This window comes from Periophthalmus magnuspinnatus, chromosome 1 (assembly GCF_009829125.3).
Source record: "Periophthalmus magnuspinnatus isolate fPerMag1 chromosome 1, fPerMag1.2.pri, whole genome shotgun sequence".
Lineage (NCBI taxonomy): Eukaryota > Metazoa > Chordata > Actinopteri > Gobiiformes > Gobiidae > Periophthalmus > Periophthalmus magnuspinnatus.
Genome location: NC_047126.1, coordinates 16,660,641 through 16,679,542, shown reverse-complemented (window position 1 = coordinate 16,679,542; position 18,902 = coordinate 16,660,641). Strand labels below are relative to the sequence as shown.

The window sequence follows — 18,902 nt, the reverse complement described above, 5'->3', positions numbered from 1 at the left end:
GTGGTGGACCCTCAAACAGAAAAGCTACAATGTGCCTCTTTAAAGTACAAAAATATATAGTTTATGTAAAATAATGTCATTAATCCATCCATAGTTGCAAACAGCTGGTCATATTTCATCAACCCGGGCAGCAGTGGCTTAGTGGTTAGAGCATCTGCCCATCAAACTGAAGGTTGCCAGTTTAATCATTTTGACCAGTGCTGTCAGGTGACTTTAGCAAAACACTTTTCACCGTGTACATGCCGGTGACAAATAACTACACTACTGTCAAAATTGTGAATCCCCATACAATTGTGAGGAGGGGGAAATGAAAAGCAGCAGGTTAATTAATTGATCATTGTTATTGTGGCAACCTGTCCATAATAAATGTACACAATACGCATTACTAATAGTGCCAAATTTAGACTATGTTATTTTCATTTTCATTTTGGTCACTGCTTTATCTGTTTCCTCACAGGTAGGATGTTTGGAGCCGATGACTTCCTGCCTATGCTGACCTATGTTATGGCCCAGTGTGACATGCCTCAACTGGACACAGACATTCAGTACATGATGGAGCTGCTGGACCCCTCTTTGCTTCAAGGGGAAGGTAAACTATTGTCAATTAAACATACAATATATTATACAGAGTGGAATTCAAACCGCCAACCTTCGGATCAGTGGTCAAACATTAAACCAGTTGAGCTACTGTCGGCCCCAGTATACTATACTATTCTATAAACAAAAAATATATACCAGTAGTAGAAAATCCAATGAATTTCAAATCATGTGGAGACTTACTACAACATAAGGTTTATTTAATTCAAAAATGTTCCTGGAATGTCAAAAACACAGGAAAAATGTAATTGTCCATTTCACAGTGTAGTGTCCAAAACGTCATGGCACCTGAGCACCCCTCCTTTACTTTTCCCTGATGTAACTGTGTTTAGAGTTTACATTTCCCTTTGAAGGTAAGAACCTCACAGTGAGCCATGAGTTTCCAGTCTGAAACCGGCTTTAACCTGGGAAAGGGAAGTCTAGAAGCGCTTAGTGGAAATTACACAATGATGTTATCACAGAAGAAAGGGAAAGCACAGAGACACAGGGGCTGAACATGTGCACAGATGTGAAATAGTTTTTATAGAGGAGGTCAATTAAATTACATTTTGAGACCTACCTACTGCAGAACCCACAATTACTTTTTGTTGTTTTGTTATTTTCACAAACCAAATTGTTCTCAAATTTAGTAGATAAATGTGATTGGAATTGAATTAAGGCTTATAAGAGGTGTGTAGCCTACATGCATGCATCCTTCATCATCTTTTGTACAGGAGATCCTGAAGGTTCTTTATAAATCTTGATAAGAACAATTGGAATTTCTAAGAAGTGCCTCCTCCCATTGTAGATTAATGGATCTTTTCAGTGAATAGGTGGGACGTTTTGTTTTTTTATGTCAGGAGGAAATACCAGAGTGAGGTCTGAATGAGCTGGAGCAAGTTCAGAAGAGAGTGACTCCTAACAATATTTTCCAACATGCGTCAACCTGTCTGCCACTGTAACACATATTCACCTTGAAATTAAACATTATGAAAAAGCCACGACTGTCTTATCTAACCTTTATGTAAACAGATAAGAACCTATTGAGATCATAAAGGCTGTTTTAAAGGTGACATTGCCATTAGGTCACATATCTGACTGACCGGAACAGCCAGATTAGTTTAGTAACCACATCTGCACATTAGTCAGCCCCAGGGCAGCTGTGACAGTATTTTAGCCTAATGACATTGTTATTTTAATCTAGTCATTTTGCCTTGCCTTTGTCTGCATTGGATTGTTTAAGAAAAACTGAGCTAAACAGTGATACTTGATACTTTATACTAATAAACCTTCATCTTTAAACTGTTCAATTTACTTTACTGCTGCTAAAAATATGTTAAAAAGTAACTATAGTAATTAATTATAAGTTAACTTTACTTGAGTACACATTTGCAGTACTCTTTCCACAACTATAAAACATCTTCACAATTTGTTCTGTCAATTTGCCCCATGCAGGTAGGCATTGTGTTCAGAAACTACACCTTGTTGAATACATGTCTGTGTAATCCCTCAGTCGTCCAGGTATGATCCAAATTAAAAGAAAAATTTAAATTAAAAGTTTTAGGAGTGAAGACATTTTGCTGCTCATCCAAGCCACGTCTTCAGATCTGGAAGCGGCTTTTGTCCAGTTGACAGATGTGTATTTTTCTTTTATTGCTGAAAACAGCTTTTAACTCGTCCTCCCTCTTCTGTCTGTTTCTTTTTAGGAGGCTACTACCTGACCAGTGCATACGGAGCCATGTCTCTGATTAAAAACTTCCAAGAGGAGCAGGCGGCCCGGGTGCTGAGCTCTGAGACCCGTAACACGCTTCACCAATGGCACCGGAGACGCACTGCCCAGCGAACGGCGCCCTCTGTGGACGACTTTCAGGTATCACGCCTGACCTGAACCCACCATGAACAACAAGGCAGTGAGTTACAGTTGTGCCAATTCGTAATCAACCCGAAAGCAACCGCCTACTGGGAAACGGAAAAGTGCATGGCGATTATTTCATAATAATTAACAGCAACAAAGATGATCACTAACCCCCACCTATCCCAGCATGTGCATTAGTTGTGTTTAATTGGCTAAACGCTCCCTCAAGTGGATGCTAGTATAACTGCATGTTTCTTTCTGTTTTCTGCATGAAAATGTTCAACTTTTTTAGTTTAGCGTATGGTTGTTTGCTTATTATTTTTAGTACTTTTCACTTCAAGTTTATTTTCAAAGCGCATATTTACTGGTGCATTGTGTAGCATTTCTGGTACAGAGCTGGGATGTTCCATGTAAACTTTTACCTTTCTTGCATTTATTCTATTGGGATTTTTTATACCTAAAATGCATTATTATTACTGTGGGCGGGCTTGCTTCTCCACAGTTCTGACCCGTGACTTGGCCTGATTGCGTCACCTTCTTTGTTGAGAAAATTTGCGCTTGTTTTATGCATCTTTTTATTATTGTTACTCTTTTATGTTTGCATGGATGACAAGAGCAAATCCATAGTTTGTGACAATGGAGTGAGATGCTTCAGTCAAATATCCCATTTTGTTTAACACCACAAATATTTAAAAGAAAAATTGCATCTTTTTTGCTTATAAAAAATAAAAATAATAATCTTGCTCTTCATTTGATTCTGAAACCCTCTTACCTCTTACCTTAGACTTAAATATTGTGTTGTTTTTGCAGAACTATCTCCGTGTGGCTTTCCAAGGAATAGACACGGGATGCACAGCCAAAACTCTCGTAGTCCATCCCTACAACACGACCGAAGAGGTGTGCTCCGTCTGTGCGTACAAGTTCAAGATCTCAGACCCCGAGAACTATGCACTGTTTTTGGTTACCGAGGAAACAAGCCAGCAGCTCGCCCCCGATACACATCCTCAGAAAATCAAATCAGAACTGCACAGTCGACCCTGGACACATATTTTCCATTTTGTCTACAGGAGGATACCCAATCTCAACCTGTGTATCCCGGCGGTTATTCACAATGGTAATGACTTTCAATAGCAAAAGTTAAAAAAGGCACTTGGTAAGTTTTGGTATGACGTGTTTTGTAAGTACGTTTTGAAGACAGATTTTGGTATGTTTTAGTTTAAATGTATACACTTAATGGCAAAATTTGGGGGGAAAAATGAAATCACTTGCAACTTTTCTAGTGTTGGTCCATCACCTGCTTGTCTCAGTGGTGATATTATTGCTTAGCCTGGAATATTCCACCATATGGCATTAAACTTACCCATCTAGAAGTTTTTATTTAATTACTGTTTTTGTTTTTTATTGCTCGAGTACTGTATTAAAAACAGTGGGCACCTCTCCACAGATCTGACCTGCAACATGGGCTGTTAATGCCACCTGCTTGTCTGGTGATATATATTTTTGTTGCCATACTGTGCAGCATTTTAGGCAAAGTACTAACATATCCATGAAGAAAAGGAGAAAAAAGCATTCTCCATCAGAAAGGTTACATTGTAAAGCTTTAGTAATATTATCTAAATCAATCAATAAGATTATTTTAACATTATGGGTAACGCAGTACAGGTATACATGTTCAGGGAGAATGGTGTTGAGTTGACCTTTATACAGGATTGTTTATGGAGTACTGGATTTGAAGGCTCAGAATCAGATTTTATTTTCTGCCTGTATTTGTTTGAACTATGAGATGTCCTCAGTCTACTTCTCTAACTTAACTTCTGACTTAACAGTGTTTCATGTGCTGTGTAACTGTCGACCATAATAATGTCCTCAATGTCATTTAATACAGACATGGACTCACATCTGAACGGAACTGGTCAGGATTATAACACTAAAGAAAAGGAGACTAAATATCTGTCTGTGTATTGCTATGAACTGCAGTGATTTGAAGTTTGTGCAAGCAGCTAATGTTTTAGTTTCATTTACACTGCTTTACTTCTCAGTGCACTAAGGAATGGAGAACAAAAGTGTTTGTGCCCTCTGCTGGCCACTGTGGCATTGTGGATTTTTCCCATACGTCTGTTCTAGATCATTTTAAGCACTAAATTTATTGTAAAATACCTGCGCTATAGTGCTCAAGAAAGCCTGACAACTGTATAAACATGCAATCTCTAATCTAGTAATTCAATAAAAATAAAACCATATTTTCCTTAACTGCTGCTGTCCAAGGAGCCTTTAAATAAACTAAAAATGCTGAATGCTACTGCTACTTTGATATTAGACAAATAACACAGGGCTAAATGATTAAAGATCATTTATAAAATTGTAAATTATTATGATTTATTTGATTATCATTATTATGTTTTTACAATTGCTGGACAATTGTAACATGTTTCTGTGAAGAGGTATTTTTATATTGAAAAGTTGTTTTTTCCTATGTCGTTTTGTTTGAGATTTGAGATAGAAATGGTAAGTCTTGATACCTACAAAATGACATAAGCAGTGTGCATTTTAGATTTCTCAGTAAAACAGATGTGTGTACTGTTTAAAACAATATATATTTTGTTTTGGATTTTCTGTTCAATCCAATAAACCAAGAGACATGATACCTCAATGTGTCTGTGTGTCATCAAAATCAAATAGAAACGTCAACATATTAAGTAGTAACTGTAGTTGGGATCATTTTTTTAATCTTTCTTCTATTCTGAAGTTTCTTCTTTCTTCTGTTCTGGAGTTGTTTGTAAGATATGTGATTATCAGTATGCACGATTGTTTACAGCTTGTAGCATGTCTACAACTAAAAACTGTACAGTGCTTTCTATATTCTAAACACATTTATGTTTTATTTAAATATATTAAGTATTATCTTTTCGTACATCAGTGGGATAAATAATTAGTAGGTCTATGGGAATGTTTACAGCTGTCTCCATGGTGATATATATTTTTCTTGCCATACTGTGTTTATAATTTCAGATCGAGGGCTGGAACCCATGAGATTTATTTGTATTTAAATTGCCTATTTTATATGTTTCCATCATTTTCAACTGAACACAACAGCATTACATAAAATAAAATAAGCTACAAAATAACAACTGTGGAAAAGAAGTCATCTACAACAACGTCTGTGTCCATGTCAAGTCCATTTTATCAAGTCATGTCTCAAGTCATCAAAATAGTGACTCAAGTCTGACTTTCAAGTCCACACCTCTGTCCTTTGCTGCTGTATGTCCTGAACGTGTCTCCTGGCTATGAGCTACTTCTAGTGAAATATTTCGTTATTACAGGTTACTTTCTCCATTCTGGTATTCTGTAGTCCCTTTCTTGATTTGAAATGAAATGCACGTCTGTTACGGCCCCTGCCTCCAGCTCCTCCTTCCATGTGCCTCTTCCCTTTTTTCTCTCTTCCTCTCGGCCCCTCCCAGTATGCCCCGCGGCTGGCGTTGATTGACAGTCTACTCTGCGATTGGAGGGACAATCAAGGCTCAGCCAATCGTCGCCCTCCACCTGTGGCTGCTCCAGATTCAAAAGGACTCGCCCCCTGTTACTCCTGGCTGCCAGATTCTGTCTGTGAATCGGCATGCCATTTGATTTGATTTTGTACTTCACTCTTAGAGCCTCCCTTTGTTGACTTTTTTTTTTTTTTGTATTGAAATTCTAAGTTGTTAAATGCCCTTCGTTTCTCTACATAAAGGCTACTTATTTTATTATACTATCTTGTGTTGCCTTCCTTTTTTCCCTAGGAAACGGTTCGTAACAACGTCCACGTTATTTTCTTTAGTTCCTCTAATTAATATTTGCTTAGTTTATGATCAATTTGCTAATTCTGTAGTTTAAGCATTTGTTTACATGTTTGTGTACCCTCTAATTGTACGATTTCCCAGGCATCTTTTTATAAAATTGTGTTATCCCTGAGATTAAGAAGCTATTTTTATCTACTTCAGATACTTGCAGTGTACAACCCAAAACAAATTTTCCTACGCAGACGAGTATGCCTTAAGATTAAGTTATTGCTTTCCCTTTTTGATTCTATTGGACTTTGTTTTGCTAATGTTGTGAACTTGTTTCTGATGTCTGGTTGTTTTTCTACTGCCCTGAAACATGCAGTGGTCCAGACACTCAAGCCTAATCTTGACCTAAATGTTCTGTCTAACTTTAGACATGTCTCAGTTACCCTTTTTGTCTAAGGTTTTAGAGAAGGCTGCATATGGCCAAAATTGGTGAAAAATTCCAACCTGGTTTCAAATCCCAGCACAGTACCAAAACAGCTCTGTCATAAAGTCCCACTCCCAATCCATTGTATGTGGGTCTGCACGGCCCCTAAAATGTTATGTTTAAATGTCTGTACTTACGGGTTCTCTTTATCTGAGGGAGTTACAGCAGCTTTATACTCCACCCAGAGCCCTGAGGTCAGCTGACCCGCTCCCGCTGCTGTGCCCAAAGACAGGCTCAAGACCAGAGGTGACAGTCTTTTCTGTGGCTATGACTATGAAATAATCTCCCTCTGCCTGTCAGATCATCTGGCACAATATTAGCCAGACAGGATATCTTGATGTTTTATTGTTCTTTGCCTCTGTATCTGTATAGTCGACATTGGTGACTTTTTATGTGAAGCTGAAGTTGTTTTAAATGTGCTATATAAAGGAATTGAATTGCCTAGAATTATAGCATGTTATCATTTTATTGCTGTGAGCTCTATAAGTTTAATGCCATATTGTACCAAAACAATAACATCTCTATGGGGGCAGAAAAGTTACATAGTGTACCTTTTTTAACATGCACTTAAAATATTTCATGTAATTTCTTGGCATATTATAAACATTTACATTGACTTGACAAGCTTTATTTTCTACGTTTTCAGCCTGATTAAGTGCAGTCTCATGAGTGAATGCTGCTCTCATCTGGCGTCTGAGCTCACGTCTCTAATGACACACAGGTCAGGGGTCAAGAAGCTCTGTGGCCCTTAAGTTATTGTAAGTAATGCATTTTTGAACCGATAATGCCTTTTATAATTTTACTTCCTGGTTGGACATGGACAGCAGGTATGAAATTACCTCCGATGGGCAGTCATAACTGATACCTAGCAACCATAATGGCCACATCCTGTCTAAACTGCACAATGTACGAGACAAATACAAATAACACATTTATTTAGTTAAGGAATAATTAAACTGCCAAAAATGTATTTTTGCATGTAAATTATTACAAATTGTTTTCGGGGATGACCAAGAATAATGCATACAAGTTACAAACTGTTGAGTTAAAAACCTTTTATATGTATTTTAATTATGCTGTGCTGTTTATGTACTATCTTTAAGCATCTAAAGATGAATTTTCCCATTTTTATCACAATTGCCTGGACTATACTTGATTTTTTTTTTTAAATCCTAGAAAATATTATCTTCTACTGTTTATCATTTAGTTCAATTTATAAATGTATGTATTTGTGTTTATTGTAGTAGCAAAGGTTCAGCCTCCTGTTTGTCTCCATGGACATTTTATTGCTTTGATTGGAATGAAACATATCAGTTTGCATAGAGACAATGGGATGATGCCATAGGACCAAATTACAGGTCAGATTGTGCAGAGGTGACCCCACTGACTGTGAAGAATTCTTGTTTTTTGGGGTATTTCTGGGCAATAAAACACCTGTAATTGTATAAATGCAAGAAGCAATAATGCAGTTAGATACGTTTAATACCCATCTGTGGAAAGCAGGAAAGCAGTCACCTCTGCTGCAAGTGGAGGAATGAAATAGTGTCAGTTTTGTAAATTCTATTTTCAGTAAGTTATATTGTGGTATTAAAAAATAATGTTGATTAATGTTGTTATTTAAATCACAATTCCCCTTGTGACGATGGGTATTTTTCCTCCCACCACAAAAATGTATTTTAGACAACAAAACAAAGTAAAAAATGAAATAATTATTCAAGTAACTTAATATATTGTTGAGCTATTGCAGAAATTATGTACTGATAGTTACAAATGTGTATTACTCACTTGAACAAATCTATAATATTACACAGATAAAAGATGAGCGTGTCTCAAATGTGAGGGTGGTGTCTTTCTTGTCATGAGTCCATGTTATTTGCAACAATAAACAGTGATGCAGCGCGCCCTCTTGTGGCCTGTACCCGTAATTTGACGCCTTTGACGCCGGGCTGCTGCTGGTGCTTTGCTGCTGGTTCTTTGCTGCGGTCCGTCAGTGCTTGCTCCACCAGCACCGTATCAGCAGCTGACAACTCACATTCTGGGCAGAAGGTAGGACATAAATGCACACATAATGCTCATCCCAAAGCCTTTGCGTTTGTATTCGTAGTGAGTTTCATTCATTTTGTAAACATGCATCGTCACCTCTGCGTCTGCACTTCATGTTATGTAATTGCATGAGCTGTGACCGGGGATAGCCTGAGACAGCAGCCCAGTCATGCACCCTTCATATCACTGTGAACTGATAAAGAAGGTCGATGCCAGCCAGGGAGTACTAGATTTGGGTGTGGATGTCTGCGCATTTTGGGTAGGCCCGTATGGCGCAGTTTAAAGGACCCATACGTTTTGTGCCATTTGTGCGTGCATTTTTGTGCCTCCTGCCCTGATATCGCAGTATGTTTGAATTTAAGAGGGATAAAGTTAGAGACCGTGGTTACTGGAAGAATATACCTTACTTAGGATGCTGCAGTGTAGGGTATAGTGATTGCATTCATATTGCACCATCTTTGTCCTTTGCAGTGTCTCTTTCATCCATCCTGACCATTACTAAGCAAATTACAGCATCTTCTAACCACATTTACTGCAAATTCAGCCACTTCCAAAATATCAATACCGATTAAGCCAATGCTGGAGTCGAATCCAAAGTGCAGGCTCGTATTGCAGATAGAAAAGTTACAAATGACGCAATGATTAAAGGTAGAGGAGGAAAGTAAAGATGCGTAAGAATGAGAGTCATCACATCAGTGTCTTAAAATGACTTATTTATTCCCAATATAGCTCACCTTGACCAAAATGGTTATTTTCATTAGCTTAACTTTATATTGCAGTAATTAGGTCTATATATTGGTTTTGTTCACTGCGCCAAATGGGTCTCTCCTGGTTGTTTTGTATGTTTCCTTCAGTATAGTAAACCTTCCTCTAACATGGCACAAGTTTTATGTAATAGAGGCTCCAAGTTGTAGTTATGTAGCTGTAGTAGTTGTTGTGGTAGACTAGTTGTAGAGAAAAACATGTTAACATTGTGACAAAGGTGCTAGGATTTTAGAGAATTTGATAACTTTGATGAATATAAGGATCTCTGAGCAAGTCTTATTGGGCGTAGTAGCCGCAAACCTACATGTAGGAGAAGTATGGCAGCAGTACGCCTAGTAGTACTAGTAATAGTAGTACCAGTAAATGAGTGTCTAATATCTTTGTTTCCTCAAATAGCATGGCAAGTTTATTTTTATAGTACAATTCATACAATTCAAAGTGCTTTACAGAATAAGATATTAAAATCACAATAAAAAGCAATAAAAACATAATTAATTATAAATAATCATCATAAAATTAACATTAAAAGAGGAGAGTGCAGAATAAAAAACGTTTTGAGCCTGGATTTAAACATTGTCAAAGTAGAGGCCTGTCTCACATCTTCAAGAAGACTGTTCCAGGTTTTAGTTTCATAAAACTGAAACGCTGATTCCACATGTTTAGTCCTGACTCTGGGCGCCAGCAGGAGGCTGGTCCCTGAAGTCTTCAGAGGTTCATATGGCACTAACATGTTGGAGATATACTTTGGTGCTTGGCCATGGAGAGACTTAAACACAAGCAGAGCTGCTTTAAAGTCTATTCTCTGAGCCACAGGAGCCAGTGCAGAGACCTGAGTACAGGACTTATGTTAACGCACTTCATGGTTCTAGTCAGGACTCGAGCAGCAGTGTTCTGGATGTACTGCAGCTGTCTTAACATTTGTTTGGAGAGGCCAGGGAGCAGGCCGTTACACTGGTCTAACCTACTGGAGACAAACGCATGGATAAGTCTCTTTAAGTCTGGTTTTGACAGTATACCTTTGATTTTTGCAATGTTTTTAAGTTCAAGTCTGAGTCCGTTATTACCCCTAAATTTCTAGCCTGATATATAAAGGTTTTAGAGAGAGAGACTGGAGGTGACTGCTGACACTTTCTCTTTGTTTCTCTGGGCCAAAGATGATGACTTCAGTCTTGTCTGCGTTTAGCTGGAGAAAGTTGTTTTGCATCCACTCACTGATCTGTTGGATGCAGTGGCAGAGTGAATCCACTGGTCCATATTCACCTGCTGCCAGTGAGACATAAATGTGAGTGTTTGTTGTGGTAGGACACATTATTGCTGCGTATTAACTGGCCTAACAGGAGGATGTAGAGCTTGAACAAGAGGGGGCACCTCACAGGTCAGGGACTTTTTATTTAAAACACATTTTTCAATTTCAATAAAGTACTCCCTGTTTTCTAGATAGGACTTGAATAACACTCTGAGTGAAGATGGGGAAGGAGAAGCTTCACATAAACATAGTGGTGATTGGACATGTGGACTCGGGTAAGTCCACCACCACAGGGCACCTCATCTACAAGTGCGGAGGCATCGATAAAAGGACTATTGAGAAGTTTGAGAAGGAGGCTGCAGAGGTATGACTCATTTATCTCTCCTGTCAGAATAAGATGTGGGAAATACTTAACAGTTGTGCATTGATGTTACATTTTATAGGCCTGTGGTCTTCAGCTGTGATGGGGGAGGCATAATTATAGTTGTTAATATGCTGACATTTTGGATAAATTGATGGTATAGAATTTATTATTACTTGTCCAGGTGTTATTTAGTAGGACCATATTTACAATTTAAATCCAAATTCATGGTAAGAAATGTATAATATAACTATAGTAATTTTTTTTATTTTAGAATAATAAAGCAAGGTGAAGGGTGCGCTACCTGCTTGTCTCCACAGGAATGTTATTGCGTTACCTGGAATATTACAAGTATTGTATTAAACCTAGCCATCTCTATGGTTATAAACCGACCTTAATGCGGAACATTTAGCACAATCAATAACAAAGGCAAAGCAATCACATCTCTCTCTGGAGACAAGCAGGTACCAGATTGCCCACCAGAAAAATTAAAATGTACATAGAGCTTAGATGCCTTTAACTTTGATGAGGGACAAACATAAACTTGATATCAAATTAAAACATATGAAGACCACAACCTGAAGACAACTGCGTACCATTGGTTTGAGACTGATGTCATCTGAAATGCAGCAATATAGTTAACGCTTTTGAGACATGTTCTGTTTCTCTTCTATAGATGGGGAAAGGTTCCTTTAAATATGCCTGGGTTTTGGATAAACTGAAGGCAGAGCGGGAGCGTGGCATCACCATTGACATTTCCCTGTGGAAGTTTGAGACCAGCAAATATTACGTGACAATCATTGATGCTCCAGGACACAGGGACTTCATCAAGAACATGATCACTGGCACCTCACAGGTAAAGCAACATACACACTGCTCAATGCAAACTTTTTTATACATTACTATGACTACTTACTTGTCCACTTTTCATATGCACCTAATATTGTAGTGTTTTAGTATCTTGTATATTATATAAAAAGAGATAAAGTAAATCTATATAGCGTACATTTTATATGTGGCGTGCTCTGGCCTGTAGCAAAGGACTGAGAATGGAATTTAGCTTATACCAATTTAAGCCATACCAATTTAGTTTCAATCATGCATTTTATAGGTAAATTTACAAAACATATATATTTGCACACTACTTGATGTGCGTCATACCTTTGATGAATAAATATAAAATTATGTGATTCATTTTTTACTTATTGGACCTGGATTATTTGACTTAAATGGCATATTTTAAAATTGTCTGTGCTATTCAAATATGGATAAATATATTGAGCTCCAGTGACTCTTTTTGAAATGTGTTTTTTTATGTTTTTATGGTATGTCTCTTGATTAGTAGAGTAGTAAAAGTAGTTGTAGTAGGTAGGTCGGTAGTAGTAGGAGGTCTATAATGCAGTCTTTGCTTACAAACGTAGCTTTTCTCCTTTTAATTTGCAATAAAGTCCAACATCTGTCCCACTTTGGCTCAAGAACACCACGTATTCTATAGAATTCCTAGGCATTTTGGTTCATCAGCTTGTAACTTATATAATGAGATGCAGTGACAGTCCCTCTCCTCTGGCTCAGGCCGACTGTGCCGTGCTCATCGTGGCTGCGGGTGTGGGAGAATTTGAAGCTGGAATCTCCAAAAATGGACAGACCCGTGAACATGCTCTCCTGGCCTACACTTTGGGAGTGAAGCAACTCATTGTGGGAATCAACAAAATGGACTCCACCGAACCCAACTACAGCCAGAAACGCTACGAGGAAATAGTAAAAGAAGTCAGCACTTATATTAAGAAGATTGGCTACAACCCCGACACAGTGGCCTTTGTGCCGATCTCTGGTTGGAACGGGGACAACATGCTGGAGCCAAGCCCAAATGTGAGTAAGACAAAATGACAACAATGATTTGTCTGTTTTGAGATTTGCCAATTTTTACGAACTGTTAAATTTTCCCATTTAACAGTAAGTGTATGGGCAATGGGGCAAATCTTCCACATGTGTCTAGATAAACATTAGATTAGATTGTACAGCAGTTGCAGGTTTGGGATGAACAAATATTATGTTAAATGGAATATTATGTTAATTCTCAATTGTTATTATCTTTAATTGTAAGAAGTAAAGTTACCGTACTCCTTGATTTTAGTTCAGACAGATCAATACAATTATAAAGAAAGAAATGTAATAGATTGATCAGGCAAATTGGCTTTTTGTTTTTTTTTATTGTTGATCAAATTTTAGACATGATTTATTGTGAGTAATGTTCCACCCTACAACCTGATGTCAAAATTATTCAATTCTATAATTAGTTGTGATCAACAAAATATCACTGGATTGTAACGTATAAACTCCAAATAATAGTGAACCCACGATTTATGTAAATCACTTTTAACATTAAAAGATTAACATTTTAAATTGGGAACTTTGATTTAATAAAACTTGTCTTTTAAAATGAGTATTAGTATCACTAGTTTGCTGTTTCAGTCCCAAAATTGCTATGCTTCAGCTGACAGCAATTGTAACTAAAAGTTGACGAGACGATCCTCTTATTGTGAAAATACAATACAATACAGCATTAGCTGTGCTGCTAAAGCTGCTGCTGTCACCTGCAGATGACCTGGTTCAAAGGCTGGAAGATTAACCGTAAAGATGGAAACGCATCAGGCACCACTCTACTGGAGGCTCTGGACGCCATCCAGCCCCCCACACGCCCCACAGACAAGCCCCTGCGCCTGCCACTACAGGACGTATACAAGATCGGAGGTCAGGATGCAGCACCAGCACTATATATATATATATATATATATATATATATATATATATATATATATATATATATATATATATATATATATATATATATATATATATATATATATATATATATATATATATATATATATATATATATATATATATATATATATATATATATATATATATATATATATATATATATATATATATATATATATATATATATATATATATATATATATATATATATATATATATATATATATATATATATATATATATATATATATATATATATATATATATATATATATATATATCAGATCCCTATAACCTTTTTACAAACCAGAAGACATTTCAGAAAATAGACTTTCAGTTATATAAAACTCTTCATTTGCAGATAAAGTACATGATAAAAATATCTTGAAAATAGGTAATCAAGTCAAGAGCCAAATCTAATCTAATCTGCTAAAAATCTTAAGGGAAAGGGATATTTTGGGCCATACCGAGTTACAGTTACACCCTTAATTATTTATATCCAAGACAAGTGTGTCCAAAGTGTTGAGTATTTAGGACAAAGGTTCTCAACATGTGGTATGTGCACTCCTTAAGGTCGCACAGAGATTCCTCATTGCTCTCTTTAAAATGTTCCACAATATGGCATTAAACTTATTTATTTCCATGAACATAGGTATGTGTTTAACACCAGAAAACAAAGGTACAGGTCAGATCTGTGGTTGCCAAATGCATCTTTTCAGTCTATTCATGAGCAATGAAATCATCCATTATAACACAAAGATAAATAGATACAAGTATTACCATATTGTAGGATATTCCAGGAAAAGCAATGACGTCTTACTCTTGTTCTTAGGTATTGGGACAGTGCCTGTAGGTCGGGTGGAGACAGGGGTCCTCAAGCCGGGCATGGTGGTGACCTTTGCCCCCGTGAACGTGACCACAGAGGTGAAGTCTGTGGAGATGCACCACGAGGCTCTGACTGAGGCGCTGCCCGGAGACAACGTGGGCTTCAACGTCAAGAATGTGTCAGTCAAAGATATTCGCCGTGGCAACGTGGCCGGAGACAGCAGGAACGACCCACCACAAGAGGCGGCTAGCTTCACCTCTCAGGTCATTTGTGTATTCAGACAACAAACAATTTGGTCCTATATACTTTTAGTAAGGCAACTCCATCATTTATGTCTTGTTTATTGATTAACGTTTTCACATTTTTTAAGGTTTTACAAATTAACAATTAAATACGTAAAAATGAAAAACAACACAACAGCAGAGTAGCATAATATTTCCTTATTCAGAATCAGAATCAGAATCCTTTTATTGCCATCGTTTGTGAACACAATTCACAAACTAGGAACTTACTTCGGTGATAAAGTGCAACATAAAACACACTGAATAAATACAATTACAAATAAGGGCATGCACAAAGTTAAAAAGATATGCTTAAAAAATAAAATAAAATACTTAAAGGTAGAAAATATATACAACAGCAGCATCAGAACAACAGTGCAAACATGACTTATTAAAGTGACCGGTGTTATAAAGTGTCCAGTTTTGTGCAAATATTATAAATGTTCATGAGACAAACTGCAGAGGGGAAGAAACTGTTCTTATGACGAGAGGTTCTGGTCCCAATGGACCGTAGCCTCCTGCCAGAGGGAAGTGGCTCAAATAGTCCATGTCCAGGGTGAGAGGTGTCAGCGGCTATACGGCCTGCTCGCCCCCGAGTCCTGGAGACGTACAGGTCCTGTATAGATGGAAGGCTGCAGCCAATCACCTTCTCAGCAGAGGCACAATGCGCTGCAGTCTCTGTCTGTCCCTGGCAGTGGCCCCAGCGAACCACACAGTGATGGAGGAGGTGAGGATGGACTCAATGATGGCCGTGTAAAACTGCACCATCATCTGGACCGGTAGAACATCCTGTGCTGGGCTTGCTTGATGAGGGAGCTGATGGTCGGCTCCCACTTGAGATCCTGGGTGATGCAGGTGCCCAGGAAGCGGAAAGAGTCCACAGTGGTGATGGGGGAGACCGTCAGGGTGAGGGGAGGCAGGGGGGCTGTGACTTTCCTGAAGTCCACAATCATCTCCACTGTCTTCTGGGCGTTAAGCTCCAGGTTGTTGCTGCTGCAGGACGCCAGCCGGGAGGTGGACCGGCTGGTGTCCTGGTTACGTGCCTTGTTACGTGCTGAAGAAATGTCCAAAAGATTTTCTTATGAGTTTCCATTTTGACTGACTATAAATTAAGTACTTTTGTCCAACTCTCACAAAGACTCAGAAAATTGCTGTTGTTAATACCAGTGCATCCACCACAACCACAAAGTTTAACAATCCATGTCTCATATAAGATAAATGTAAATATTTAAAAAGTCTCTCAAATATTCTGTTGTTGCTTAGGTGATCATCCTGAACCACCCAGGTCAGATCAGCGCAGGTTACGCCCCCGTGTTGGACTGCCACACAGCTCACATCGCCTGTAAGTTTGCTGAACTCAAAGAGAAGATCGACCGTCGCTCGGGCAAGAAGCTAGAGGACAACCCCAAGTCCCTGAAGTCTGGGGACGCTGCAATTGTGGACATGATCCCAGGAAAGCCCATGTGTGTGGAGAGCTTCTCTGAGTACCCTCCACTGGGTAAGTCACTGTAGTAGTTGTGGTCTGGTTTTATCAACAATGCTGGTTAAAGCCATGTGATACTCTGTTTTCCATTAATGTAAGCAAATATTACCTGTACATTATTTCAGTAGTTTGATCTCATTAAATGTCCATTGCTCTTTCAAGTGTTAGAAAGAGCACTCAATAAAAGCAGTACTGTGGAAAAATTTGTACAAAAGTAAAAATAAAAGTACACATAAAAAATACTATTGAAAGTACTAGTTACTTTTTAACAGTTGTTTTAAACTGAATTTAGTCGCATTAAACCGCTGGCCACACATGCTCTGAGCTATGGCCAGTCAGTTCAAAGCGTTTGTAGATGTAGAACAACACAAAGACATAGTGAGACAGACTTTTATGAGGACATTTGGGACTGACTCATTTCTATGAATAATTCGAGTAGTCCGGGAGTTGTTAAGAGTGGCAGGAGACTCTGGATGTTTAAGACAAGAGAAATATTTTTCCCATCATTATGACACTGAACACATTGTGATATTGTAACACTCCTTACAACGAAAGCATGTGCATATGTATTATACTTCTGTTGACGTAGACCAGATAATAAGGACTGAGCTGGAGGTGTATTTGGTTCAATAGGGTAATTTCCATATCATGTGTTACTAGTTGAGCATCATGCAGCTTACCCATATGAATATAAGAGGAATAACTTGCCATTATTTCTAGTTTTTAAATTTTTGTAAAGGTTTATCATTTTACTTCCTGGTTTAGTGGGACACATGCATCAGATATGACATACGTAGAGGTTACTGCCAGAAATTGTCCCTGCATTTTGGATGGAGGTAGTGCTGTTTTAGAATACACTGCTACTTCCTGTATTTTTGTGCTTTTCTTCGTGACATTTTTGCCACCTGCCTGATGTAAAAGTATGATAAATACTTGCTATTATCCCACCAAACCAAGTCATAATGAACAAATTCACTTCATCTGTAACCTTACTGTAACCTCTTTTCTTTGCACAGGTCGTTTTGCCGTGCGAGATATGCGTCAGACTGTGGCTGTGGGCGTCATTAAAGGAGTGGAGAAAAAGGCTCCCACCAGTGGAAAGGTCACCAAGTCCGCGCAGAAGGCTCAGAAGACCAAATGAATGTTGTGCTGGGCTGATGCCCCTGACAACCACGACCAACGGCACTCTAGCTATCTGCCCCTGTTAGCCTCCATCATCAGTGTCTGGTCTATTATCACAATGCATCGCAAAAGCCGCAGAAGGAAAAACATTCATACCTCCACTATAGTGACTAACACAGTGTTCAGTGTATGTTTTATTGTCACTCTGGCAATGCTGAGATGCCAACTAGCTTCCATGCTGTATTCTGTATTTTGAGTAAGGACAACAATATTAAATAGGTTTAAATTGCTTGAATTGAGACTGTTTATCTTGATTTGAATAGAAATGCCATATAAAAGTCATATGCAGAGGATGAATTTTGAAATTTCCACATGCGATCAATCAATAAAGTAACTAAAGTGTATCTTAAATAATATATGGAACTTAAAAATATCTTGTAAATGTATTTTTATTTTTTACTTTAAAAATGTATTGCCCATGAATTTAAAAGAAAAAAGAAGAAAAACCATAGGCTAATAATTCTATAAAAAAAATCGGGATTCTTAATTCAAGCAACTTATGAGGTCACTGTTTCGAGGTACCGGTAATTGTAGTAATATACCGCTCATAGATTTAGCTTGTACAATTGTAGCTATTGCTCAAGTTATGATGCTGAGATGTTTGTTTGTTAAAGTAATGGTCCGTGTTGTAGCTTTAATAGATAATTGTAGACAATAGGCACTGGTGAACTGGCTGTTTGCATGTTCCCTTAGCACTTTAGAAGCTTCAGAGTGGAGATGACCTGAAGTTTTCTCTTCATGCATAGAGCACTTTGCTTGGTCTGAGCTCCCTGCAGTAGCAATGTTAAATGTTAGATACTGTTCCGTTCATACACCTTAATCATTGTGTGGAAACATGTTGAAAGTAAAGATGTTAAAACATGTCTCTTGTTCTGGTGTATTTACTGAATTTAAATTTGGACTAAAATGCAAGTTACCAAAATCAGTATCTTCAAGGTTTAGCAGAAAACAAATATATTACAGATAAGATAGTTTGAATAACTAAAATGTCAAATAAATCTGAAGTGCAAGGGTTGTATGAATGTCTAAAATAACTTAAGTTTCATGGCACTAAAACATGTAAAATAAGGCTTAGGTGGACTTGCTCTATGGTGTGTCAGGGTTAGTTCTGTTCTGTATTTCACTTAAGTTGTAGACCCACTTTTTCAATACAAATACATAGCCTAATAGCATGTCTTGAATGAGTGACTGATCAAACGGTTACAAACTGAAATAACCACGTATGAACTTACGAATTTGTCCCAGAATTGTC

At 37.8% G+C, this 18,902-nt stretch overlaps 2 protein-coding genes across 4 annotated transcripts in view; both read left to right on the top strand.

The window, feature by feature from the left end:
- The window catches only part of LOC117371522 (ras and Rab interactor 2-like), a 268,922-nt gene that overhangs the window by 24,494 nt on the left and 225,526 nt on the right, over positions 1-18,902 (top strand). Inside the window, exons 11-13 of one of the 3 annotated variants that reach the window (XR_008648859.1) lie at positions 458-589; positions 2,283-2,446; positions 3,242-4,858. Coding sequence is in view for 2 of the 3 variants with exons in the window: in XM_033967226.2 (XP_033823117.1) it covers positions 458-589; positions 2,283-2,446; positions 3,242-3,562 (617 nt within the window). In the remaining variant the exon portion in view is untranslated. Of the gene's footprint in view, positions 1-457; positions 590-2,282; positions 2,487-3,241; positions 5,092-18,902 lie in introns of those variants that run through there. The other 2 variants (XM_033967226.2, XM_033967234.2) reach the window with 2 other exon arrangements.
- LOC117371420 (elongation factor 1-alpha 1) lies at positions 8,595-18,511 on the top strand. Its single transcript, XM_055224946.1, has 8 exons — positions 8,595-8,725; positions 10,925-11,097; positions 11,771-11,950; positions 12,667-12,963; positions 13,695-13,845; positions 14,711-14,967; positions 16,249-16,483; positions 17,485-18,511. Exons 2-8 carry the CDS (start codon positions 10,954-10,956, stop codon positions 17,607-17,609), a joined length of 1,389 nt encoding a protein of 462 aa, XP_055080921.1. The 5' UTR covers positions 8,595-8,725; positions 10,925-10,953; the 3' UTR covers positions 17,610-18,511.